At 40.9% G+C, this 18,862-nt stretch overlaps 5 protein-coding genes across 9 annotated transcripts in view; 2 read left to right on the top strand and 3 right to left on the bottom strand.

Annotated features, from left to right (window-relative positions):
• LOC110977917 (phospholipid scramblase 3-like) overlaps positions 1-4,632 on the top strand; it is a 29,742-nt gene extending 25,110 nt beyond the window's left edge. Inside the window, exon 8 of the mRNA XM_087145350.1 lies at positions 4,430-4,632. Within this exon, the coding sequence (XP_087001476.1) occupies positions 4,430-4,456 (27 nt within the window). The 3' untranslated portion in view covers positions 4,457-4,632. The remainder of the gene's footprint in view (positions 1-4,429) is intronic.
• Positions 49-4,207, bottom strand: LOC110977916 (uncharacterized). 4 transcript variants are annotated; one of them, XM_087145346.1, is made up of 6 exons: positions 3,874-4,206; positions 3,241-3,436; positions 2,757-2,935; positions 2,390-2,623; positions 2,023-2,245; positions 49-1,192 (listed from the first exon to the last, which is right to left on the bottom strand). In XM_087145346.1, exons 1-5 carry the CDS (start codon positions 4,089-4,091, stop codon positions 2,065-2,067), a joined length of 1,008 nt encoding a protein of 335 aa, XP_087001472.1. In that variant the 5' UTR covers positions 4,092-4,206; the 3' UTR covers positions 49-1,192; positions 2,023-2,064. The 4 variants fall into 4 exon arrangements, with proteins under 4 accessions (XP_087001472.1, XP_022088142.2, XP_087001473.1 ...); XM_022232450.2 differs by having other exon boundaries at positions 49-1,903; XM_087145347.1 differs by having other exon boundaries at positions 49-2,245; positions 3,241-3,430; positions 3,874-4,207.
• A 256-nt stretch (positions 4,633-4,888) lies between the features above and the next one.
• On the bottom strand, positions 4,889-9,190 carry eif4e2 (eukaryotic translation initiation factor 4E family member 2). The gene is made up of 7 exons (XM_022232453.2): positions 9,010-9,190; positions 8,560-8,638; positions 7,500-7,637; positions 7,178-7,282; positions 6,475-6,627; positions 5,959-6,095; positions 4,889-5,604 (listed from the first exon to the last, which is right to left on the bottom strand). Exons 1-7 carry the CDS (start codon positions 9,027-9,029, stop codon positions 5,562-5,564), a joined length of 675 nt encoding a protein of 224 aa, XP_022088145.1. The 5' UTR covers positions 9,030-9,190; the 3' UTR covers positions 4,889-5,561.
• A 159-nt stretch (positions 9,191-9,349) lies between these two features.
• On the top strand, positions 9,350-13,309 carry med4 (mediator complex subunit 4). Of its 2 annotated transcripts, none has more exons than XM_022232491.2 (6): positions 9,350-9,469; positions 10,600-10,660; positions 10,977-11,147; positions 11,802-11,946; positions 12,149-12,268; positions 12,533-13,309. In XM_022232491.2, the coding sequence occupies exons 1-6, from the start codon at positions 9,399-9,401 to the stop codon at positions 12,736-12,738; spliced, it is 774 nt and encodes a 257-aa protein (XP_022088183.2). In that variant the 5' UTR covers positions 9,350-9,398; the 3' UTR covers positions 12,739-13,309. The 2 variants fall into 2 exon arrangements, with proteins under 2 accessions (XP_022088183.2, XP_087001475.1); XM_087145349.1 differs by lacking the exon at positions 9,350-9,469 and adding an exon at positions 9,597-9,625.
• Positions 13,310-13,464: 155 nt separating this feature from the next.
• prss16 (serine protease 16) lies at positions 13,465-18,722 on the bottom strand. The gene is made up of 10 exons (XM_022232432.2): positions 18,486-18,722; positions 17,911-18,092; positions 17,343-17,479; positions 16,933-17,028; positions 16,542-16,683; positions 16,038-16,152; positions 15,464-15,665; positions 14,842-14,935; positions 14,500-14,708; positions 13,465-14,165 (listed from the first exon to the last, which is right to left on the bottom strand). The coding sequence occupies exons 1-10, from the start codon at positions 18,705-18,707 to the stop codon at positions 14,059-14,061; spliced, it is 1,506 nt and encodes a 501-aa protein (XP_022088124.1). The 5' UTR covers positions 18,708-18,722; the 3' UTR covers positions 13,465-14,058.
• Between the last annotated feature and the right edge of the window lie 140 nt (positions 18,723-18,862).

Raw genomic sequence — 18,862 nt, forward strand, 5'->3', positions numbered from 1 at the left:
TTAATGAGTATTATTTGGACTGGTTACAAAACATAGCACGCACACCAATTCAAATGAACATCACAGGCACAGATTTTATTTTATTTCATTGTGATTCATTTCACCAAAAGATCAAACAGTATGCCCTAATACTGACAATGTCTGGTTTACATTCACTTATGATCAAACGAGCATTAAAAGTTACAAAATATGCTCGTTGCCGGGGTATTGTTTTAAAATATAGCTTTATTTTTAATTTCAAAATATCAGTCAATCACTTAATGATAGAATAAAAAATTGTGAAATAAATTTAATGTCATTAACACTTTCCTAATGCACAACATGGTTACAATAATGACTTAATATGATACAAATGATTTAATTAAAGTAGATCGTGATGTATCCACATTATGACAACAAAGATTTGCACACAGAAGCGAAAAATATTCCTAGTCCCATTATAATAATTCCCACATCCGACAAACAAGTACAAGAGAGCAATAATATAACGGCATCTTGGAACAAAAACTAACGCAAGATTCTAATACAGTGTTTGATACTTTTGCTTATACATAAGTATACCTACATAGCTTTAATTAGATTTGATTTGCTCAAAAGAATGAAAAAAAGATGATTATTATTCGTATTAAGTGATCCATATTTTCCTTTACACGTATGGCACACTTTAACCATTTCCACAGATATTTATAACTTGTTACGCTTAAGTGATTGAAACCGGTGATTTATCATTGATAATTCATATTGAATTTTGTCCCTTAACATTAATACGCGATAATCATTTCCGAGCATTTTATATGCTTAAATGGGTGAAACGATTTATTTATTTTATTTTATTATTTTATTTATATATTATTATTTATTTCTATGGTTGAACATTGAATCAGCCAAATTTCCCTTCGCTTATATAATATATGACCATCAGTTCTACAGATACGAACACCTTTCTCTTTGCCAAATGTCCCAATTAGAATTGCCAATACATGTATCTTCCGCATGGTCGTACCATCAGAAGTAAAAGCACTTGCTCAAAAGCAAAATTCAATTTCTCGTTGGAAGCAAAAGGCATAAATGGCGAGAAATAAAGGTAAGCTCGTGGTTAGTATCCTTCTATCGGATTGGCGCTGTTCTAGCAGTATCCATTTACTGAAGCAACTTTGTTGGTTCTTGGTTCTATGAAAATGGATTTTACAAGCTGAGGGGAAATTAAAATGAGACACAAATTATGAAAACACGTGCAATAATGCCCCTTGTCCCTGGACATATGGGGTTGTTAAATGTTTGACGTAGTCTGCACGTGTATAAAAACCACCATCACGGATTATGTAACATTAATGGCGTAGCTGGATACTGGCGCGAATAAGCTGAAGGTTACCTCAAAAGCATTTTTTAGCTAATTTGCCTGGAGAATACCAAAGGCAAAGCTATTGCGTGACTATTTTACACGAAATGTATAAATGAAGTCTAAATTCGGTAATTTTTTTTTAAATGGTGCTATATGTTGCGTTAAAATTGTATGTCCCCAAAAATGAGTTCCCATGTTTCGATGTCCTATCAGCTGGCGTGCCCCAAGCTGAAACGCCTACTTTGTTACGGGCGCATGGCTACCGCTATCCAAGGGGAAAATCGTGAATTCCCAGGCATAATATGGTTTTAAGTCTTTCTTATACCACATTGTCAAGCAGTCCTGCCCTGGTGTGTTTGGGCCGAGAGTCTTAATTAAGACAACGGTTTTTGAGATTGTTCGGGACAGGGCATTACTCGTGAACAATTTGTGTCGGTGTGCGCGACTGTATTTGCAGTGTCACTATTTCTGATGTTGCACCTTCTGATTGTCTAGGTGGCATTGTGTTTGAATGCTGCGCTTTCCTCTCAGTCGATCGTCGTGGTGCTTTGTGTTACTGATCTGAAAAATAATACTGAAGTTAAAACTTGCAAGAAGCTGTTCAGTGTCAACTGTTGAAAATGAATTTGACAGCGCGCATGCTCTGTTAGAAGCAGTGAGCCTGTTAGAAGCAGTCTTACCTACTAATGAGGTCATGCGAAGCTTTCCATCTCGAGGGATCACTAGTCTGTTTCGACCATAGGACACTCCTCGATGTCCTCCAGGACGATGTCGCAGATTTCTCGTCTTGGCTTACAGGATTTGTGGTGTCGGGCACGGGGGACAGCAGGCACCTTCTTCTCAGGGAGGAAGTTGTGGCAAGATGGCGCCTCTTTCACCATGATGAACCGAGCTTTCACCACACTGTGTACCAAAATAGCCATGAAATGTCTTTAAATTCGATACCCTTTATTAAGATGGATCAACGTAAAATTACAGGAAACAAAGATGATACTGTCAAATTTCTCGGAAGAAAACCTTTAAGTTTCAGCAAGCCATATGACTCACTTGTGAGTTTCAGCAACTTGGTATTGGCAAGACTTTTTGATGGTAGGGGGACTGAGCTGATGATCTTCCGGCATAGCAACTGTGTCCGCACCTGGTTTTCGGTCGCTGCGGATCGGGTCCTTTTGGTCGTTCGGTTGACTGCCCGGTTCACGCCCTTTATTAACGGCTAGTGTAGATGCTTTGACTTGGTCTGACCAAGACTTTTCAATTACAGCGGCTGGCTCAACTACCATTCTTTTGGTATATGAGAAGAAAGAGCAACAGTGGTTAATATGGTGAAATGATATGGGCACTGGTCATTGTTTTTGGTGCAAAGAAAGCGTTTGCTCCCGAATCTCTTGGATGGACATCTATATCGTTTGCTTACTTCTTGGAGCGGTCTTTCTTCGTCATCTTGCTGCCGGGATTTTTGGCCTTCTTGACCGTTGTCTCCTTAGGAGCATGGTCCCCAGACGGCTTGTTATCAATCTTGTTACCCGGCGGCCCATCGTTTATGTGACGTCGAAACAGACGCCTGATAAATCCAAACACCAGACCATCCCTGACCTACAAATAAATTTCAGTTTGTTTATATGTGAGTTGTTCGTATTAATTAAATTTTGCATCAAGAGTTCATTGAACTGTGAATGTGAATTTCGGTTATTATGGTGGAAGATATAATTATCTCCAATTAATTATGTACGTAATTTATTTGATGGTACCCATTGATGCAGGATATTGCTGCAAGAGTAAATTCTACAACATTTGAGCTGCAAGAGTAAATTCTACAACATTTGACACTGAGCCAAACGATTATAGCCAATACACAGAACATCGAAGCCGTGGTGCAGTCAAATTACAGTTTTTGTCACCTGTTTTGATACCGGTGGCCAATCTTGATTGCACTTTCTGGCAGTGGCCTTTTCCTTGGCCTTGACAGTGGCCCTGGCAGCTGCTGTTGGTCTGTTGTTCTTTATCGAGAATCCAAGGGTATTTTTGGCCGAGACTGAGATTGGGATGGGCGCTGGGAATGGGCAAGGGCCGATTGCCTTGTTTGATGCTCTATTTCTTCAGGAGACAGAGTAAACAAATGTGACGGTATATCCTACTTGTAACATTATCGATCGAGCGTAACCTCAGCGTATCAATATATTTCCTGTGTAATTTTAATGCCAAAGAAATGACAGAAAATATCTCACCTAAATTAAGGTATCATATACTACCCTTTTATTGGGAGATGTTGGTTGATGCTAAATTTATCATTTTATTAGTATATTAATGTTTAATATACTGCAAAGTGTGTTTTGATAAGGACTGCAATTTATTTTTGTTGCGTAACTTCCCTTATATTGGACTACGCCAGAATAATTCTGAACTCCGATCTTACATTTATTTGGAGTTCATCAGAACTGGCCGAAAAAGTTGGGATTATTGGGTATGTACAGGTGTAAATACGTGAAAGTGTTTCCTCAAATTAAATCGACCTAAACCCTCGTAGCACCCACTGGTCACTGGGTAGAATTTCCCGCCAGCCGTGCCTGCGGTATTTCTCTTCGGAATAGCCGATCGGGTAAAAGTCGCTCGGGTCCGTGTGGAAAAGCAGAGCTCGCCACCCTCTCTCAACTTTCTTTCCACTTCGGCGTTTCGACGTCCAGTGCAACTTTTCAAGGTCGTCAGGGTGGTTGAAGACTGCTGTCTTCTCACTACCGGCGCACAGTGACATCGTGTCAGAAATCTCTGAATATTATCTGCAAAAAGAAAAAGGGGGAGTTTTCCACTCGCGTCTCGACTGAGCACTACACGCCGGTCTTCGTGTACAAAACGCGTTTGTGTTGTTTGCGTGCGCTGCGTTGCGGTGACGTCATAAGGGTGATTTGCATGTATGCGCGGAAGGCGCCCTCTGTCCGGCACACAGACAAAACTCTTTTAATATAATCCCATTTTCGTAAAAAAAATGGGCCACTATATTACCACTGCGTGCACGTTAAACTGATTCACCTCATTTTTGCAAGTTTTTAGTTATGCCAAACGCTCACATCGTTCATACACATTTCCTTTCAGGACTTCATGTTTTTTGAGATGACCTAAACTGGGCTGAGGCTGGCCGCAACATTCGGAATACTCTCGGCAGACCGTCATACAAGAAAAGGAGCTTTGACATCGCAGTTGAAAAGAAAGAATCGTCTCTTTTTCGTTTTAGTTATTCCTTGCTCAGAACACGAGCCGTTTCTGCTAAGGAGGTCAGGCATTTATCTCTGGTGTCAGCAAAAACTCATTAGTCGTGTGTGATTAAGCTTAAAAATATCTTTATTTCACAACTCTTTAAAGATGGTTTGCTGCACCCTTTATTAATAAACGCGGAGAGGCAGCAGTAGGATGAGGGTTGGGGTTGATTACAATAAGGGAAAATGCCCAAATGAAGAGGAATAACCCCTTTTCACATCAGTATTACAGTTCAAATTATGACATACAATAAATTAAATGAAGGAAGACTACGAGAATTGATATATCAACACTAGGTTGGGACTTGGATTTGCAAACTTTTTTAATGAAGCACATCATAGTAGCTGCATTAAGTTCAATGTTCATGATGTTCATGACCCATCATGTGAGTCTCAAATTCAAGGTGTTAAGCACAGCTGAGCTCCTTGCTACAGTGTGAATTTCTGAATCATGTAACGCTTAAAACATTAACCTTTAAGGTCTTTTTGTCTTATGAGGTGTCATGCAATTAAGTCAGGCCTACCATAGTAGGCATTATCAAAGAAAGCATGCAGAATAACTTTTTTCCAGTTCCGCAAAAATGTACGAGGAAAATAAGTAGCACAAAACAGTTACAATATGTAACAATGTAATTTTTGAAAGTACCAACTGTGCCTCAACATTCCACGAGTCGCTGCTCTTGTATGTGTTGGTATTCAGCAGTAACTAGATACATGTATTTGTGACTGTTTGGGAGATGAAACAGGCATCGTTTGAGGCAACTTCATCTGAGTTACATCCAAATGCATAACCAGATCACAGTTACAAATACAAAGGTGAATGGGTAAGAGGGGGGGGGACCTTCACTAAACTCTGTTGCCATTCTTTCCACTGTAAATAAATTCTGCCCAAGAGCCCGTGTGAATCCAAACCGTCCCTCTTCATGACTGCAGCAACTGGGTGGCCAAGCTGTTTGCCGACATCTCCAGTGCTACTTGGTGAAGATATCCGTATTTCTGAAGCTGGAGTTGTCTCTGTTAACAGGAAAAAGAGGAAATTTAGCACATGTTTATGCTTTACCGAAAGAACGATTTCTTGTTTTGCTCTGGTTTGTGCTGACGTATTTTAGTTTGAGCTGATGTGCCATAGCGATTTGAAATACGCTGGAAGTAATAACACTTGAACAAGTTTTGAGATGATCAATTTATTTACACAAAAGTGTTTAATAGTAGTTAGTGTTTTGTGAGAATAAATATATAAGCAAACAATTAACGGTCCATAATAATTCCACCGGGTACTTTAAAGCTTAGGAAACTTTTGACAGTGCACTTCAAGCATTTTGAATAAGTTCATGGTTTCAAATAAATCTGGCTTAGACTGGATCTTACTTGATGCTGTCTGTGTGTGTCTTGTACTCCATGATGGTGTTTGGAGGAAGATTTAGAACCCTTCTGAGGGTGTCTCGGATGCGCAGGCTGATGGTCACGTCACTGGACGTTCTATTCCAGATTGAAATGATGTCCTCCTGCAAAGTTAGACACGAATTCCGAATGAAGCAGTCACAAACAAGTGGTGAGTACACGTTAGACAAGTGCCAGTTTCAAAAAAATGGCACAGAAAGTTATTATTTGGGGAAAGGACTTGAAAAGCCCATAATTCAAGAAGTGCAAGTAGGCTAATGAAGCACTCTTTGGCAGAGTCCAATAAATGTTAACCCTAGAAGAGGGTGACAGGTGAAGGCCAAAAACCTGGCTCTCTTGGGGTTACGATGTGATAATGGGCAAGAATGCCATATGAGAAAATGATATGTATTTGCAAAAAGAGACACGAAGAGTTGGCGCTGTGTAAACACTTCATATGAGAATCTATAAATTTGAGAGCTTAATATTAACTGGAAAACTCACAGCGAATCTGATGGACACAACAGCACCGCAGATTTCGTCTCCGACCATGAACTGTTCCCCTAGCATGGCCAAGATGAGGTTCTCCCACAGGCGCGAGGCCAAGCCTTTCCTCAGACGTACAATCCACTTGCCACCACTCTTGTTAGCCTCATCCTACATCAGGACAAGAATGAGGGAAGAAACTGTGACTGGGCGGGCGAGAATCAGAAGTAGGTTGCCAGTTGTGTTTCTGAGTGTACAAGTTGGAAAGGGAGAGTGTACTTATTTTTTAAATTTTCTTTAATTTACCGACTGCCAAAGTTTGTTTAATTCCTGTTATGAATTAAAGGGGACAACCCAAGGGTTGAATAACCTTTAGTCTGCGTCCATTTGACCGGATTTTAGAATACTTTTTTTTCATCCAGTCAGCATTCACAATATAAACAAAGGTCTCTAAAACCCTTCCAGTCAAACAGCACGTATTTCTCCAACCTGTTTGAAATAGTACAAGGTAGAACAAGCCAAATGTGTCAGTGAGATTTGACTTTGCTGGTAATAAATACAGGGTCCTAAAAGGAAACTTTTGGGTGTTGATCCACTCTCTCTGTAGGGTACGTTTTTTTTTACTGGCAGGTAGGAAAGTATGTGGACAGTCACCAAATGATTCACCATGGATATCATCAAATTTAAAACACTCCTACTGACGGTTTTGACTAGGGCCTACCTCCCACATTGGCTTGATGCCCTGCTTGAACAAATGGTAGTCGCTGCTGCTAGTCAAGTCACAGGGTCTAGCAAGATGTGTGTACAGGGCCCAGAACTGTTCGACCTGTAGACAAAAATGAAAGACATTCTGATAAATGGAATGCACAGATTTGGGTCAACCAAAATGGACGGAAAGACAATGGACAGGTGAATGAAACTCCAAGCACATGGTTAGCATATAGCACTGTTGACAATGACTTGTTCCCACAATCAATTTGCTCATCTTTTCATGGCATCTTTTCCTCTTTAACAACTGAATCCCAGGGAAAAGAAAGACTTACTGATGCAAAGCAGCCTACTGTTTTGATGTTCTGTTCGTAGTTTGTGGATGACGCCTTGTTCCCTGGTGTCCGCTTGGAAAACCACATGCAATAGGAGTACTGTAGCTGGTGTTCACCCTGGCCTGGCTTGACCTTGGGCTGAGAGGAAATAAACCCTTGAAATGCTCTACATAGCACACTTTATTTTTGGGTATGGTTTTTGCCTCTGATGAATCTCAACTCCAATCATGCTTTTATAGCAAAATTCTAGAAGACACCAATCAGCATCCTGTGCACACTTTGGACCCCTTACACTTTGGACCCCTTTGGCCATTTGGACACCCTCTTCCAACAAATGATTCTGAAACCGTCCGTTTTTGTCTCAATATTTACAAACCATCTCCTGAAATCAGTCCAGAATTGGATTCGAATCTTTCATGAGGCTATCATTCATACAAATCCTCACATCTCCCAAGACAACACTTATTGAAATGTGGTGTGGTATTCTGAAACCATCAGAGGGCTGAAAACATTCCATCCACTTCAATTTTATGTAGCCATGCCCTATTCAACTGGTTGTGGCTAGGAGTAACATACATGTGTATAGGGAGTAGCTGCAGCCACTAGCTGCTGACCTTCCATGGACAGACATGCTTGTTCTCAGGCAAGGACACAGCTCATTACGTACATTTATCAAAGGAATACCAGAAATATTACCCCTAACCCTGCCAGACGCGGCACAGTCCATTAGGTGAGAAAGTCTGATGCATTTTGATGCACTTGGCAGTTAACAGCAGCGGAACAAATTGGTCGTGTTGAGACAGTGGGAGCTAGTCCCACTGAACAGTGTCACTGTTAGATCTTGTGGCAACTGGCAACCACAGACTCCCAGGCTGTTTGGCCTCAGGGAGAGTTGAACTGTTTGATCTTGTTATGCTCGGCAGGCAAGCCACTTTGACTACTGATGCAGTTTGATGTGTTTGGCAAGGTTTTAGCCAAAGCAGGCTAGGGGTTAGGGTAATGGATGGCAAAGGAAGAAACAATTTTTGGCAAGACAGATCAACAATGTCATTCATCTCACCCATACAAACTTGTCTGACTGATGGTCCTTGGATGCCTCGGTTTCTTCTTTCTCTTCACCACTATCCTCATCTTTCAACCTGTGAGGGAAATAATGCACAAAATCCTATACTGTATATATACAATCTAATCAATCTTTCATGTCTAAAGGCCTATGATCGGGACCCTATGATCAAATCCTTGAACTGTGGGGTCGACGTCCACCCCACTCCCACGTGGAAGTAGGGAGGACGTCAGACCCCACAGTTCTGGGGGTATTACAATATCACTTGGTTTGTTAATTGAAACAGCATAGAGATAAACTGCAGGCCTTATGACTTTGGCTGTGCTGCATGGGGCCTAACTTAAACGTGTTTACCTACACAACTCGAGATGAATACCTGACGGTTACCAGTTACTCAACTTACTGGTCTGTTTATAAATCAGGCCTAAAGAAAGTCCGGTTACTTACATGTCAAATTTATTTTTCATCCTCTTCTTTTCTATAAAAAATATACAATTTTAAAATCTATATAAAAAATTCAGCATGAAAAACGATAGAAATGTGACTGGAATGTGTTGAAACCAAGCATAAAGTTCATCGAATTCTTTGACTTCGGATCGGATCCGCTTCTAATATTGGTCTCGTTCAATAATAATGTTCAATAGTAATGTAATACATATTGTAATAAAATGTGTATTAAGTGAATTTGGAAATTTTTTACAGGAAATATTCAAGAAAACACCCTAATTAAAATCCTTAAAAATTTTAAGCATTTTTATTTGAGATACAATTGTTGTAAACAACTAAGATGTCAAACCTAATTTCATTAATTCTGAACGAGTACATTCAAAACCAACATGGCGGCGGCCAGTGTTTCTACTAAATCGAGGTTGTTGTCTTTAGTTGAAGAGGCGGAATGCCTCACGAAGTGAGTGTTATCTCTAAAGTTGGACGCTAAATTGTTCTTGTGTTGATGATCCTTACACATGTTTTAAAATAGATTTTAAGTTGCAAACGTATCGGAAGAAATATTTAGTAGTAGGCCTATCGTCAGAACTAGAACATGTAACATGTGTTATGCATTGTACGTTAGAACTGAATCAATATCAAACTTGACATAGGCCTAACTGCCAAACATAATTTCTTTTTCAAGTCAATCGGTAGTTCCATTTCCTACATCAGGAGGGTGTGAAAACATACTTAAAAGCCCAGTCTACATGGGGTTGAAGAAAATTTGAACACATTTCCATGAGACGCGTGCCCAAGGCAGGGCTTGCTCTACCACAAAGTTTATATTTATTTAGGCATACAGCACAAGTTCACATATTTTGGGGCTTCCGAAAAGGTTGTAGGTGGTTTTTGGCCGTCCTCTGGTGATTAACATTTCCTGTTAGGTGCTTTCCATTTGTCTGTTGTGCTCTTTTCTTTTTTTTGGTCGACATTTGATAATTTCCATTTCGTACGTTGCAGTGGTTGGTAGATGTTTCAAGAAAGGTCTTAAGGATTTTTTTATTGTTTAATTTTTATTTTCCTGTGTTTGTTGGTATTTTCCCTTGTTTTTCAGTATTTTCAAGTGTTTTCTGGTATATAGCATTTTTCAATGAGAAAGCTTTGTTTCATGTTTTTCCGGTGTGTCGGGTGATTTTCATTGGTTTTGGTGTTTTCTGGTGTTTAGGCTGTTTTCTGGTGTTTTCCAGTATTTTTGGGTAGTTTTCCAGTGTTTTCCTGTGTTTTTTAATATTTTCCAGTATTTTTCGATGTTTTCAGGTATATAGTATATAAATGTCCACCCCGCTTCCACGAAGTGGGTGGACGTCGGACCCCACAGTTCCGGGGATAACGCATTGTGATGGTCATCATCACTGATGTCAGTATATGAAGGAGGCCTAAGCTACCAGAGTATGCACATGATGCTAGCATGCATGATGACGTAGGCCTAACGTTATACATCATGATGACTTGTTATGCTTGTGTTTGGTATTAATATCTGTTTGCACGTTGGTGCAAATCTTTAATTGTAGGCCTATAGAAATTAATGCAAATTTTTCTTGTATTCAGAGACCTGTTTGAGTCCACAGCAGCTGTGAGACAGAGAATGCCGGCTTTTGAGGATCCTCAGGTAATCTTTAAGTAGAGGCAAAGGCCAGTGCACTCATCACAGAATTTGGTGTGATTTCTAATCTGTGGGATACTCTTGATGTAGAAGCCAGTGTTGATTTGCCCGAGGCTTACAAATGCCAGGAATATTGCAATTTTACTCCAGTAGCAATTTTGCAGTGCTAGCAGGCTGTGTTACCAAACATTTATTCTACATAACATACCTCATATACTTGACCGAAATTTTTCTTGTCCAGAATTTCAGTGATTGAAACTAATGTAGAATAGCTTTCTAACTGTGTTGGATTAAAAAGCATTCCCCCCTCCCTGGGTGGCAGGTCATGGACATGCTAATGAAGAAGAATGAGGAAATTGAAGCCACTCTGAAGAGGACTGAAGAGCAGAGGGAGAAGCGGCGGGAGATGGAATGCCTCCAGGAGGAAGTGGACAAGAGAGATGAGGACATTAAGCAGCTGCAGCGACAACTCAAGGAGGCAGAGCACATTCTGGTGAGGAGAGAGAGACATCGGCAACAGAATTGGGGACGGGGGAGGGAGTGCGTTACACTTCTTCGACCAGGAGAGGAAGGCTCCCCTCCTCTTGGCAGGTCCTATAACGGATCGGGGCTTAATGGTTCAATCTATCAATAGCTGGTGTCTGATAGTCTCACAACTGGCCCCTCCAACTTTGAAAATCATTCTGCCACTGTTGGAAAGAAAGAGAGCTTTTTCCTTCAAGGAATAGCGTTGTTAATACCAACTTTCTGAACATTCTTGCTGTGAGCTCTCAGCTAAGCGCCTTTCCGAATTTCCCAATTTTTCACAGTGGAACAAACTAGCAGCACTTTTTTCTCTATCTCTCAAGGGGTATCAAGCCTCGTCTAAGTTTAAAGTGTCCGGGTTCTGTCTCCTTAATCCTCCAAACACTTCCTGGTAGATGCGTGTTCGAGGAATGGGGCTAACCGTCTGCCCTCTCTTCTCCGTGAGATGTATACAAGTTGTAGGCATTTTATTGCCCTACAAATCAAAAACGAAAGATGGATGTGTGCACATTTCAAACTGCAAGATGTATAGACATTTACCTTTTACATTGAACTGTTGCTGTCCATGACATTTATCATATTTTTAGTCTCCTTATGGTTGATCCATACTTGGACATTTCAGGCAACGGCGATCTACCAGGCCAAGGAGAAGTTGAAAGCCATTGACAGAGCCAACAAGGGAGCCATATCAGCAGAGGAGCTCATTAAGTATGCACACCGCATCAGTGCAACTAATGCAGTGTCGGCCCCGCTCACCTGGGCTCAAGGTACAAAGAAACATTACTGTTGAATGGTAAAGAGAACTATTAAATAATAAGATTTTGTGTATAGCAACAACTGATATCAAAAAGAGAGAACAGGTGGTCACATGCTGGTGTCACTAGAATTTGTTTAGTCCTCAAGATGGCTGCCGAATGAGGAATGAAAGTGTCTGCACTAATCACTCAGCATTCCTTTTTGTTGTGACAGGTGATGCACGTAGGCCCTACCCAACTGACCTGGAGATGCGCATGGGCATTCTGGGTAGGCTGAGCAATCTTCCCGTTGCCCAGGCAACCAACGGTGTTTCTGATGGGACATCAGGAGGAGGTTAGGAAAGAGATAATTCTCTTTGTTCACTTGTACAGTTACCATATTGCTCATTTATGCTAGCTTAATTTGTCCACAGTTCACCATTTCTTTGGTTTTTTTTTTAAGTTTCACTCATGGAAAGTTTCAACAAATCAAATTAAGCTCATTTTCAACCACTAGTTGATTTTGGCTGGTACCCACTATGTATTTTATGCATAGGCCACCAGTCAAAATCAACCAGCAGTTGTTCATCAGTTCTCATATTTAATCTGTTTCAATCAGACGGTGCCTCCTCAGCAGGAGGCGGTCTGACTTGGCAACCTTCCAGCGAACTAACGGCCAGTCTGAGCATGCCCTCTGGTATCAGCCACCACACGACAGAACTGAACCTCGACCTTGGCGCTCCAGGCCAAAACAAAGAGAACGAAGACGACGTGGAGGTCATGTCATCGGATTCGTCCAGTAGCAGCTCAAGTGAGAGCTTGTGAAAAGGGTAACTGGATGCAAACTGTGAACCCTGACACCTCTGAGTCAACTCTGGCAAAAGATGGTCTCAAGCCAGCTGTGTATCAAGAAAGAACCCAAAGTTGAAATAGGGTAAGGCATTTCAGAATTCATCGGGGTTTTTCCCAAGCAATGTAGGCTTTGAATGTATCCTATCAGAGCACTGCCGCTTGGCCTCAGTTCATAAAGTCATCACAGACTTTTGTTTTGAGATACTCTGTGGTTGTACGGTCAAAATGCCCAGTCATCTGTCAATTTGACGAGGTGTTTTTCAACAACTCAAAGAGTCAGTCAGGAACAAACCCAATGTTTGTTGCAAGTTGTCACTGTTAGACATTACAATTAGCAGTTTAACACAAACAGGGCTTATGGTTCACAGTGTCATTAATTATGAGTGTGTCACTCTTCAAAGTCTCAATAGAAAGTGAGTTGTACATATTTTGTAAATAGTTTTAGTGGTAGATTTCATGCTTGCCTGTTAATCAGAAGGCACTGGGCTCTGATCGACATGAAGTGAAAAAATAAGAACATTGATGCTTGTGAAGGTACTGTGTATTTTTTCTCTATTATCAGCATTTCTTTTATGCACATACTAAAAGTGACAAACTCAGCATATTTAATGAGCACAGCAGCGAATCCAGCAAATGCCTATCAATTCCAATACCACTCAGAAATTAGAACAAAAATGACTATACATACGCACGGACCACTTTTTAAAATTACGTATAACAGGTGCACATTTGCAATGATGTTTTATTACAGCATCAAGTAAGGGAATTCTAAGACATAATTCAAGCCCAGTTGAACCAGATTTAACATTTATATCAATACAATTTTTCCTACAACTTTTTAAGTTGCACAACACACATCAGTAGAAACAAACACTTATTTCCTTTATATTTGTGTCAAAAATCTTTGAGAATTTAAAGATATAATTTGAAATTTAAAGATAAGTTTCAGACAAGGTAGACATGTCGAGTAACAAAGGGCAGTTCTTCAAAGAAAAAAATCAGTTGTATGTGATGACAGGTACTCTTAATCACCCATTTCCTACCAATGTATCTCACAAAACCAGCCAATTACACAAACACTTTTGGCAGCTGGATTGCAAGTACATTTCCTTAGTACAATGTAAGTAGGCAAAAAGTATTTACAGAGCACAACAGATCGATTTGTGACATTCTTGAAACCAAATATTTCATGTTCGGTTGTAATTCAATGATTTCTTCATTGTTACAAAAACCAAAGTACAAATCAGTACACAGGAAGCCTTCCTATACACTTGCTGTACTGGATCTCTCTTCCTACTGGACCCATTCTTCAACTGCTTTGAAGATGGTATCCCTGGCTTGTCGGAGCTGTGGTGGGTCGCTTGGAAGTTCGGGATACATATTGGCACAGTGGGCAGTGCCTGGAGAGAAATGAAAGAATCAAAAGTGTGTTTTGTTTCTGAAGAATGCATTGACACCCAAAGAGTGTCACGTTAAGAGGACAACTTCAGGGTGGTACTGAATTTGTTTCGCATCATGTCAAGCAGCCAAAGCTTAAAGCAGTGTTGTAAAGACTGTTGGAACAACAACATTAACCGACTAAAACCAAAACATGAGGAAATTTGTTTCTGGTCAATTCTTTTTCAGTGACAGAAAACTAAGAGGAAATGGATAACACAATCCTAAGCATTCTTTCCAAAAGGCAAAATTTTAATTGCAAGAAATAATTAGTTTCATCAGAAAATGATCACTTGCCTTGGATATAGACTGCTCTCTCAGTCGGGGAGATGTCCTTGGTGATTCCCAGATAGTGCCAGGGATCTATGGAACCGTTGGGGAAGATCACTTTGGTGGCACGGATGCCCTTGGCCCCGTAGTTGGTATTGGTGTGGGCGATGCCCTGGTCAAGTGTGGTCTTGTTGAACTGCTTGCCGTAGATGTCTGAGCACTGCTGCAGAGAAAAGCTGCATCGGAAAAGACAAAAAAAAGGCTGCAGATTGGAATTCTTCTACCTTTGTAAGAGCTCGTCTTTGCATATAAGCCACTGACCAAACTTTTGCATGCCTTCCTATAAATAAAGGCCAAGCCGTGGCTTACCTGACAGGGAAATGATGGCCAAATGGCTGGTCCTTGCCATCAGATGTCTGGAAGAAACCAAACTCAGTGCATGTCTGGTAAACCCACTGCCGACCTTTTGGACAAAAAGACAACAATGCCAGTCAACACTTTTGAAAATGTTTTGGTACTGAAGCCACTGAATTGATTATGGTGTCCAATGAGACAACCACTGCTAAAAGTCTAAGTGTCCAAAAAGCTGAATTGTGTGGTATCCACAGGAAAAAAAATCATAGAAAAATCAGTAAATTTTGGCTCTTTAATCTTTACAGTAATTATAATCCCTCACCAGTAAAAGGATTGAGGGATGTTAGGATTTAACAAGCAATCCTTGAGCACAGAACGAATGGTGATCACAAGCAATGTTTAATCTAACCTTGGGCGGTTTGCAGTAAAAACAAAGTTGAATAGAAATTGCTGCTGCAGCCAGGGTTTATCAACCACTGTTCTCATTAAAATCAGCTGCTAAGAATAGATAACTGGTCAGAAAATTTAAGTCCACCTTTAAAGCCTATCACCACTCGCGAGCAATGTTCATCATACCAGTTTACGGGCTAGCTGAGCCCTTATTTCTGCTCATGGCTAAACAACCTTCAATACTCACCTCCTTCGGATGCCGAGCTTTCCCAAGATGTCTCTCTCATCTCACTGATCATGTCGTCATATGATATGTCCAGACAATTCTCACCATAGGTCTCCAGCAATAGGGAGTTGACCGCCGCATAGCGGTCAAGCGGCTGACCGATGGATGTATTACACATGATACCACAAAGGGTGTCAATAGTGATGTTAGTTCCTACTGCTCCCTAGATAGTTAAGGAAAGAGTAATTTTACATTAAGAGAAACATCTTTATATAGCTTTCTTTCAAACTAGTAAAGCATGTACAAGCTGCAAAATGTGCAAGTCAATGTAGTCTTGTAAACACTGCATGCTTTTTGGAAACTTGTGCAGAAAAAAGTTCACTGACTATCCAGAATACAGCCCGCTGCCCTAAGGTAAGGCGTTAACCATAAATTCATTGCTCTATGGTACAACACCCACATGGTGTGTCACAACTTTGCAGTATCACAAGTCTAATTGAGTTCTCAACTCCCCAGATTTTGCAGGTACTTTCACTGTGCTAGTGTACTTGAACCAGGAGGACAATTTGATTAAACCCGTCCTATCCAGTCTTACCTCAAATGCGCGATTGTCTTTGTTGTACTGCACAACACCGAAGAAGTTGCCAGCAATGGACTCAAAGAAATTGGAAACATCATTGGTGTTGGAAGCATTCAGTGGCTTACAGATCCTGTACGGAAAGAAACAAGTGAAATGTTGGTGACAGTGGGTTCAAAAATGTGTCTCATTTATACCAATAGTCAAATTGGAAATGTCACCAAAATGGTTTTGAACAGGCAATGACTCCACTCTCATCCTTGTTGACCAATGATGCAGTCTCAAGATTTTGGCAATTCCTTGAAAATTAAATGAGGCAGTTTGAATGGAATTCATAGTTTGAATTACAATTTGTTTTGAAATCTAGAGTATTGGCACACTTCTGACAATTTCTGGCAAAAATAGTTATTTTAATAAACCTGTAGATTCAGTGAATTCAGAATAATTATCCCTGAGAAGAACCAGGCTTCTGTTAAAGTAGGCCATCGGTGCTGAAAAAAACCAGGCAGTGAACCAGCTTACTTGAACAGTTTGGTGAGGTCTTCCCATCCTACGCGATGCTGCAAGAGGCTCTCCACCTGTTGAGTGGCCTCCATGATGTTGGTGTTGCAAGCTCCTCCCTGTGGGCTAGTGGCCAGAGAATCTCGCACCACAGACACGTAACCTGGTCCAGCAACCAATTAGACATCAAAACCATAAACAGCCTGCTTTGGATAATATATCATTTCACTGATTTCAGCTCCGCTGGTCAGAAAATTGGAGAAATAATGCACAGGAATTATAACTAATGCTGGAGGACCGCGTCCCTCATCACGTCATATTTCATTCAAAAGTCTGTCTCGGTCAAAAATTTGCAACAAGTGGGTACCTCATTCAGGTCCACAGCTTCTTCTAGACATTTACACTAACTGACCTGTGAAGTCCACCTGTGCTAGGAGTGGTCCGCTGGTCGCCACAGCACCATCCACTAGATGAGGGTACTTCAGACGGAACCAGGCTGAGAGACTTCCTGAATAAAAGACATTGTTTATCAGCAGGGGATGGTGATTTCACATGAAAGTTCTTCAAATCATCCACTTTCACGGTTAAGCTGACACCCATCATTTTGTTCATGTATTTTTATTTTAGTCGTGCCTTAAAATGTAGCCACAGGTTCAAAGCAAGCCAGTTCCTTCTAAGAAGGTCATCTAAATGTTCTTGCATATTCTGTGATAGTTTACACGACCAGAGGCTTTTTTTGTACTGCTATTCACCACTCAAAGGACTGGAGGATATCTCCCTCAATAGCCCTCTTTTTGATGTTTTGACGACAATCAGGGTTACCTGGATAGGATCCACCAAATGAGATCCACTTGCTGTACGTCAGGTTCATTTTCATGGCCATGGACTGTCTGAAATAGGCTAAGTCTGCCAGGGCCTGCTCACTGCTCAGGAATCGCAGACTATCCACTGATATATCCCTGGAAAGCGGCAAAGCAACTTTAGCAGAAGTGGTACATGTATACATTTGTCCTGGAACATGCTCTACGAGGCAGGGGCATGTGGCTCAGAGATACAGAAGAAGTTGCAGAAATCAATCAACTTGACGTTGGGTTGTGAAGCCTATTTTAATTCCACTTTAGTACATGTAGTTATAGCAGTACTTGATTTGGGAGAGAGAATGCTGGATGGATGAAAATTGGACGGCTGAGGTTAGAAAAACTTATGATTATTTAGTAAATCTTTTTCTTTGGATTATTTATATTTTAGATTGCTGGTAACAAGGAAACTCTGAGAACAAGCTACTAAATATAAAGAAGCTTTCTAGAAAAGATAGGCAAAATCGACTTTCTTGCTCTGCAAGTCTCTGCTGTAAACTCATTAATTTAATCTCTGAAAAGTGACTGCTTACGGTGTCGGATGGCTCTTCCCGTAAAACCGGTGCTCGAGCATCAAACACAGGGCCCCTAATCGTTTGGCCATGACCACCCAGGTCCCTTCCACCATCCAGATAGGATTGGCCGTACCTTCCCCACCAATCATGAGAAAAACGGGTCCGCCAGTCTTGAAGAAAGTAGCATTGACAAAGTAGCGCTGCAAAATAAGATGTTACCAGCTTGTAAAGAACTGGATTTCAGACACTGTGGTTGTAGCCACCAATAACACTTATCAACATAACTAGTTTACGGCTATAACAAATATAACCAATTCACAGCACTTCAATATTGACTACGCCAGTGTACCTACTCAATTCGCTGTGACTTCTATGTCAGCAAACAATCGACACTGCCTTTACATTCTAATTTTTTAAAGTATTATCCACACAAAGTATCTTGGATTATGCAAGTTTTGTAGGATTAATGAGGTAATACCCCCTTCAATGCAATACATTAACCATTTTGAGTAGACTGGGATTATGAGTAGGCTTACTAATAAACTGAAGGACTGCTCAGGCATTGAACTTTTAGTTTTACTTTGCATGCATACCTGTTTCCAAGTTCGAAGATCGGCATCGTTAAAGTGATCTAATTTCTGCTCCAGCCACTGATCAGGAGGCAACGGGCCGTCTGATTGTCTTGCCGGGGCACCCAGCATTCCACCACGGGGTCTTCCGTGGAGAAATCGCGGTAAAGACCACGCAAAACTGACAAAAAATGAAAGAAGGACCAACGCCAATAACCGAAGACGAGGAGCCATGGCTGATTGCATGTGTTTCTTCTACCGGAGGTCAGGTGATCAAAGTTGCGTCATGTGACACATAAACGGGCGCAGTGTCTACGACTGTTTCATGAAGCCAATAATAAAATAGTTCTCTCGTCACAAGCGCTCTACGTAAAACTATTTCTATGTTCGAAACAGACAAG

The sequence above is a fragment of the Acanthaster planci genome, linkage group LG14 (genome assembly GCF_054643075.1).
Source record: "Acanthaster planci isolate LZ-2023a linkage group LG14, COTS_SCS, whole genome shotgun sequence".
Lineage (NCBI taxonomy): Eukaryota > Metazoa > Echinodermata > Asteroidea > Valvatida > Acanthasteridae > Acanthaster > Acanthaster planci.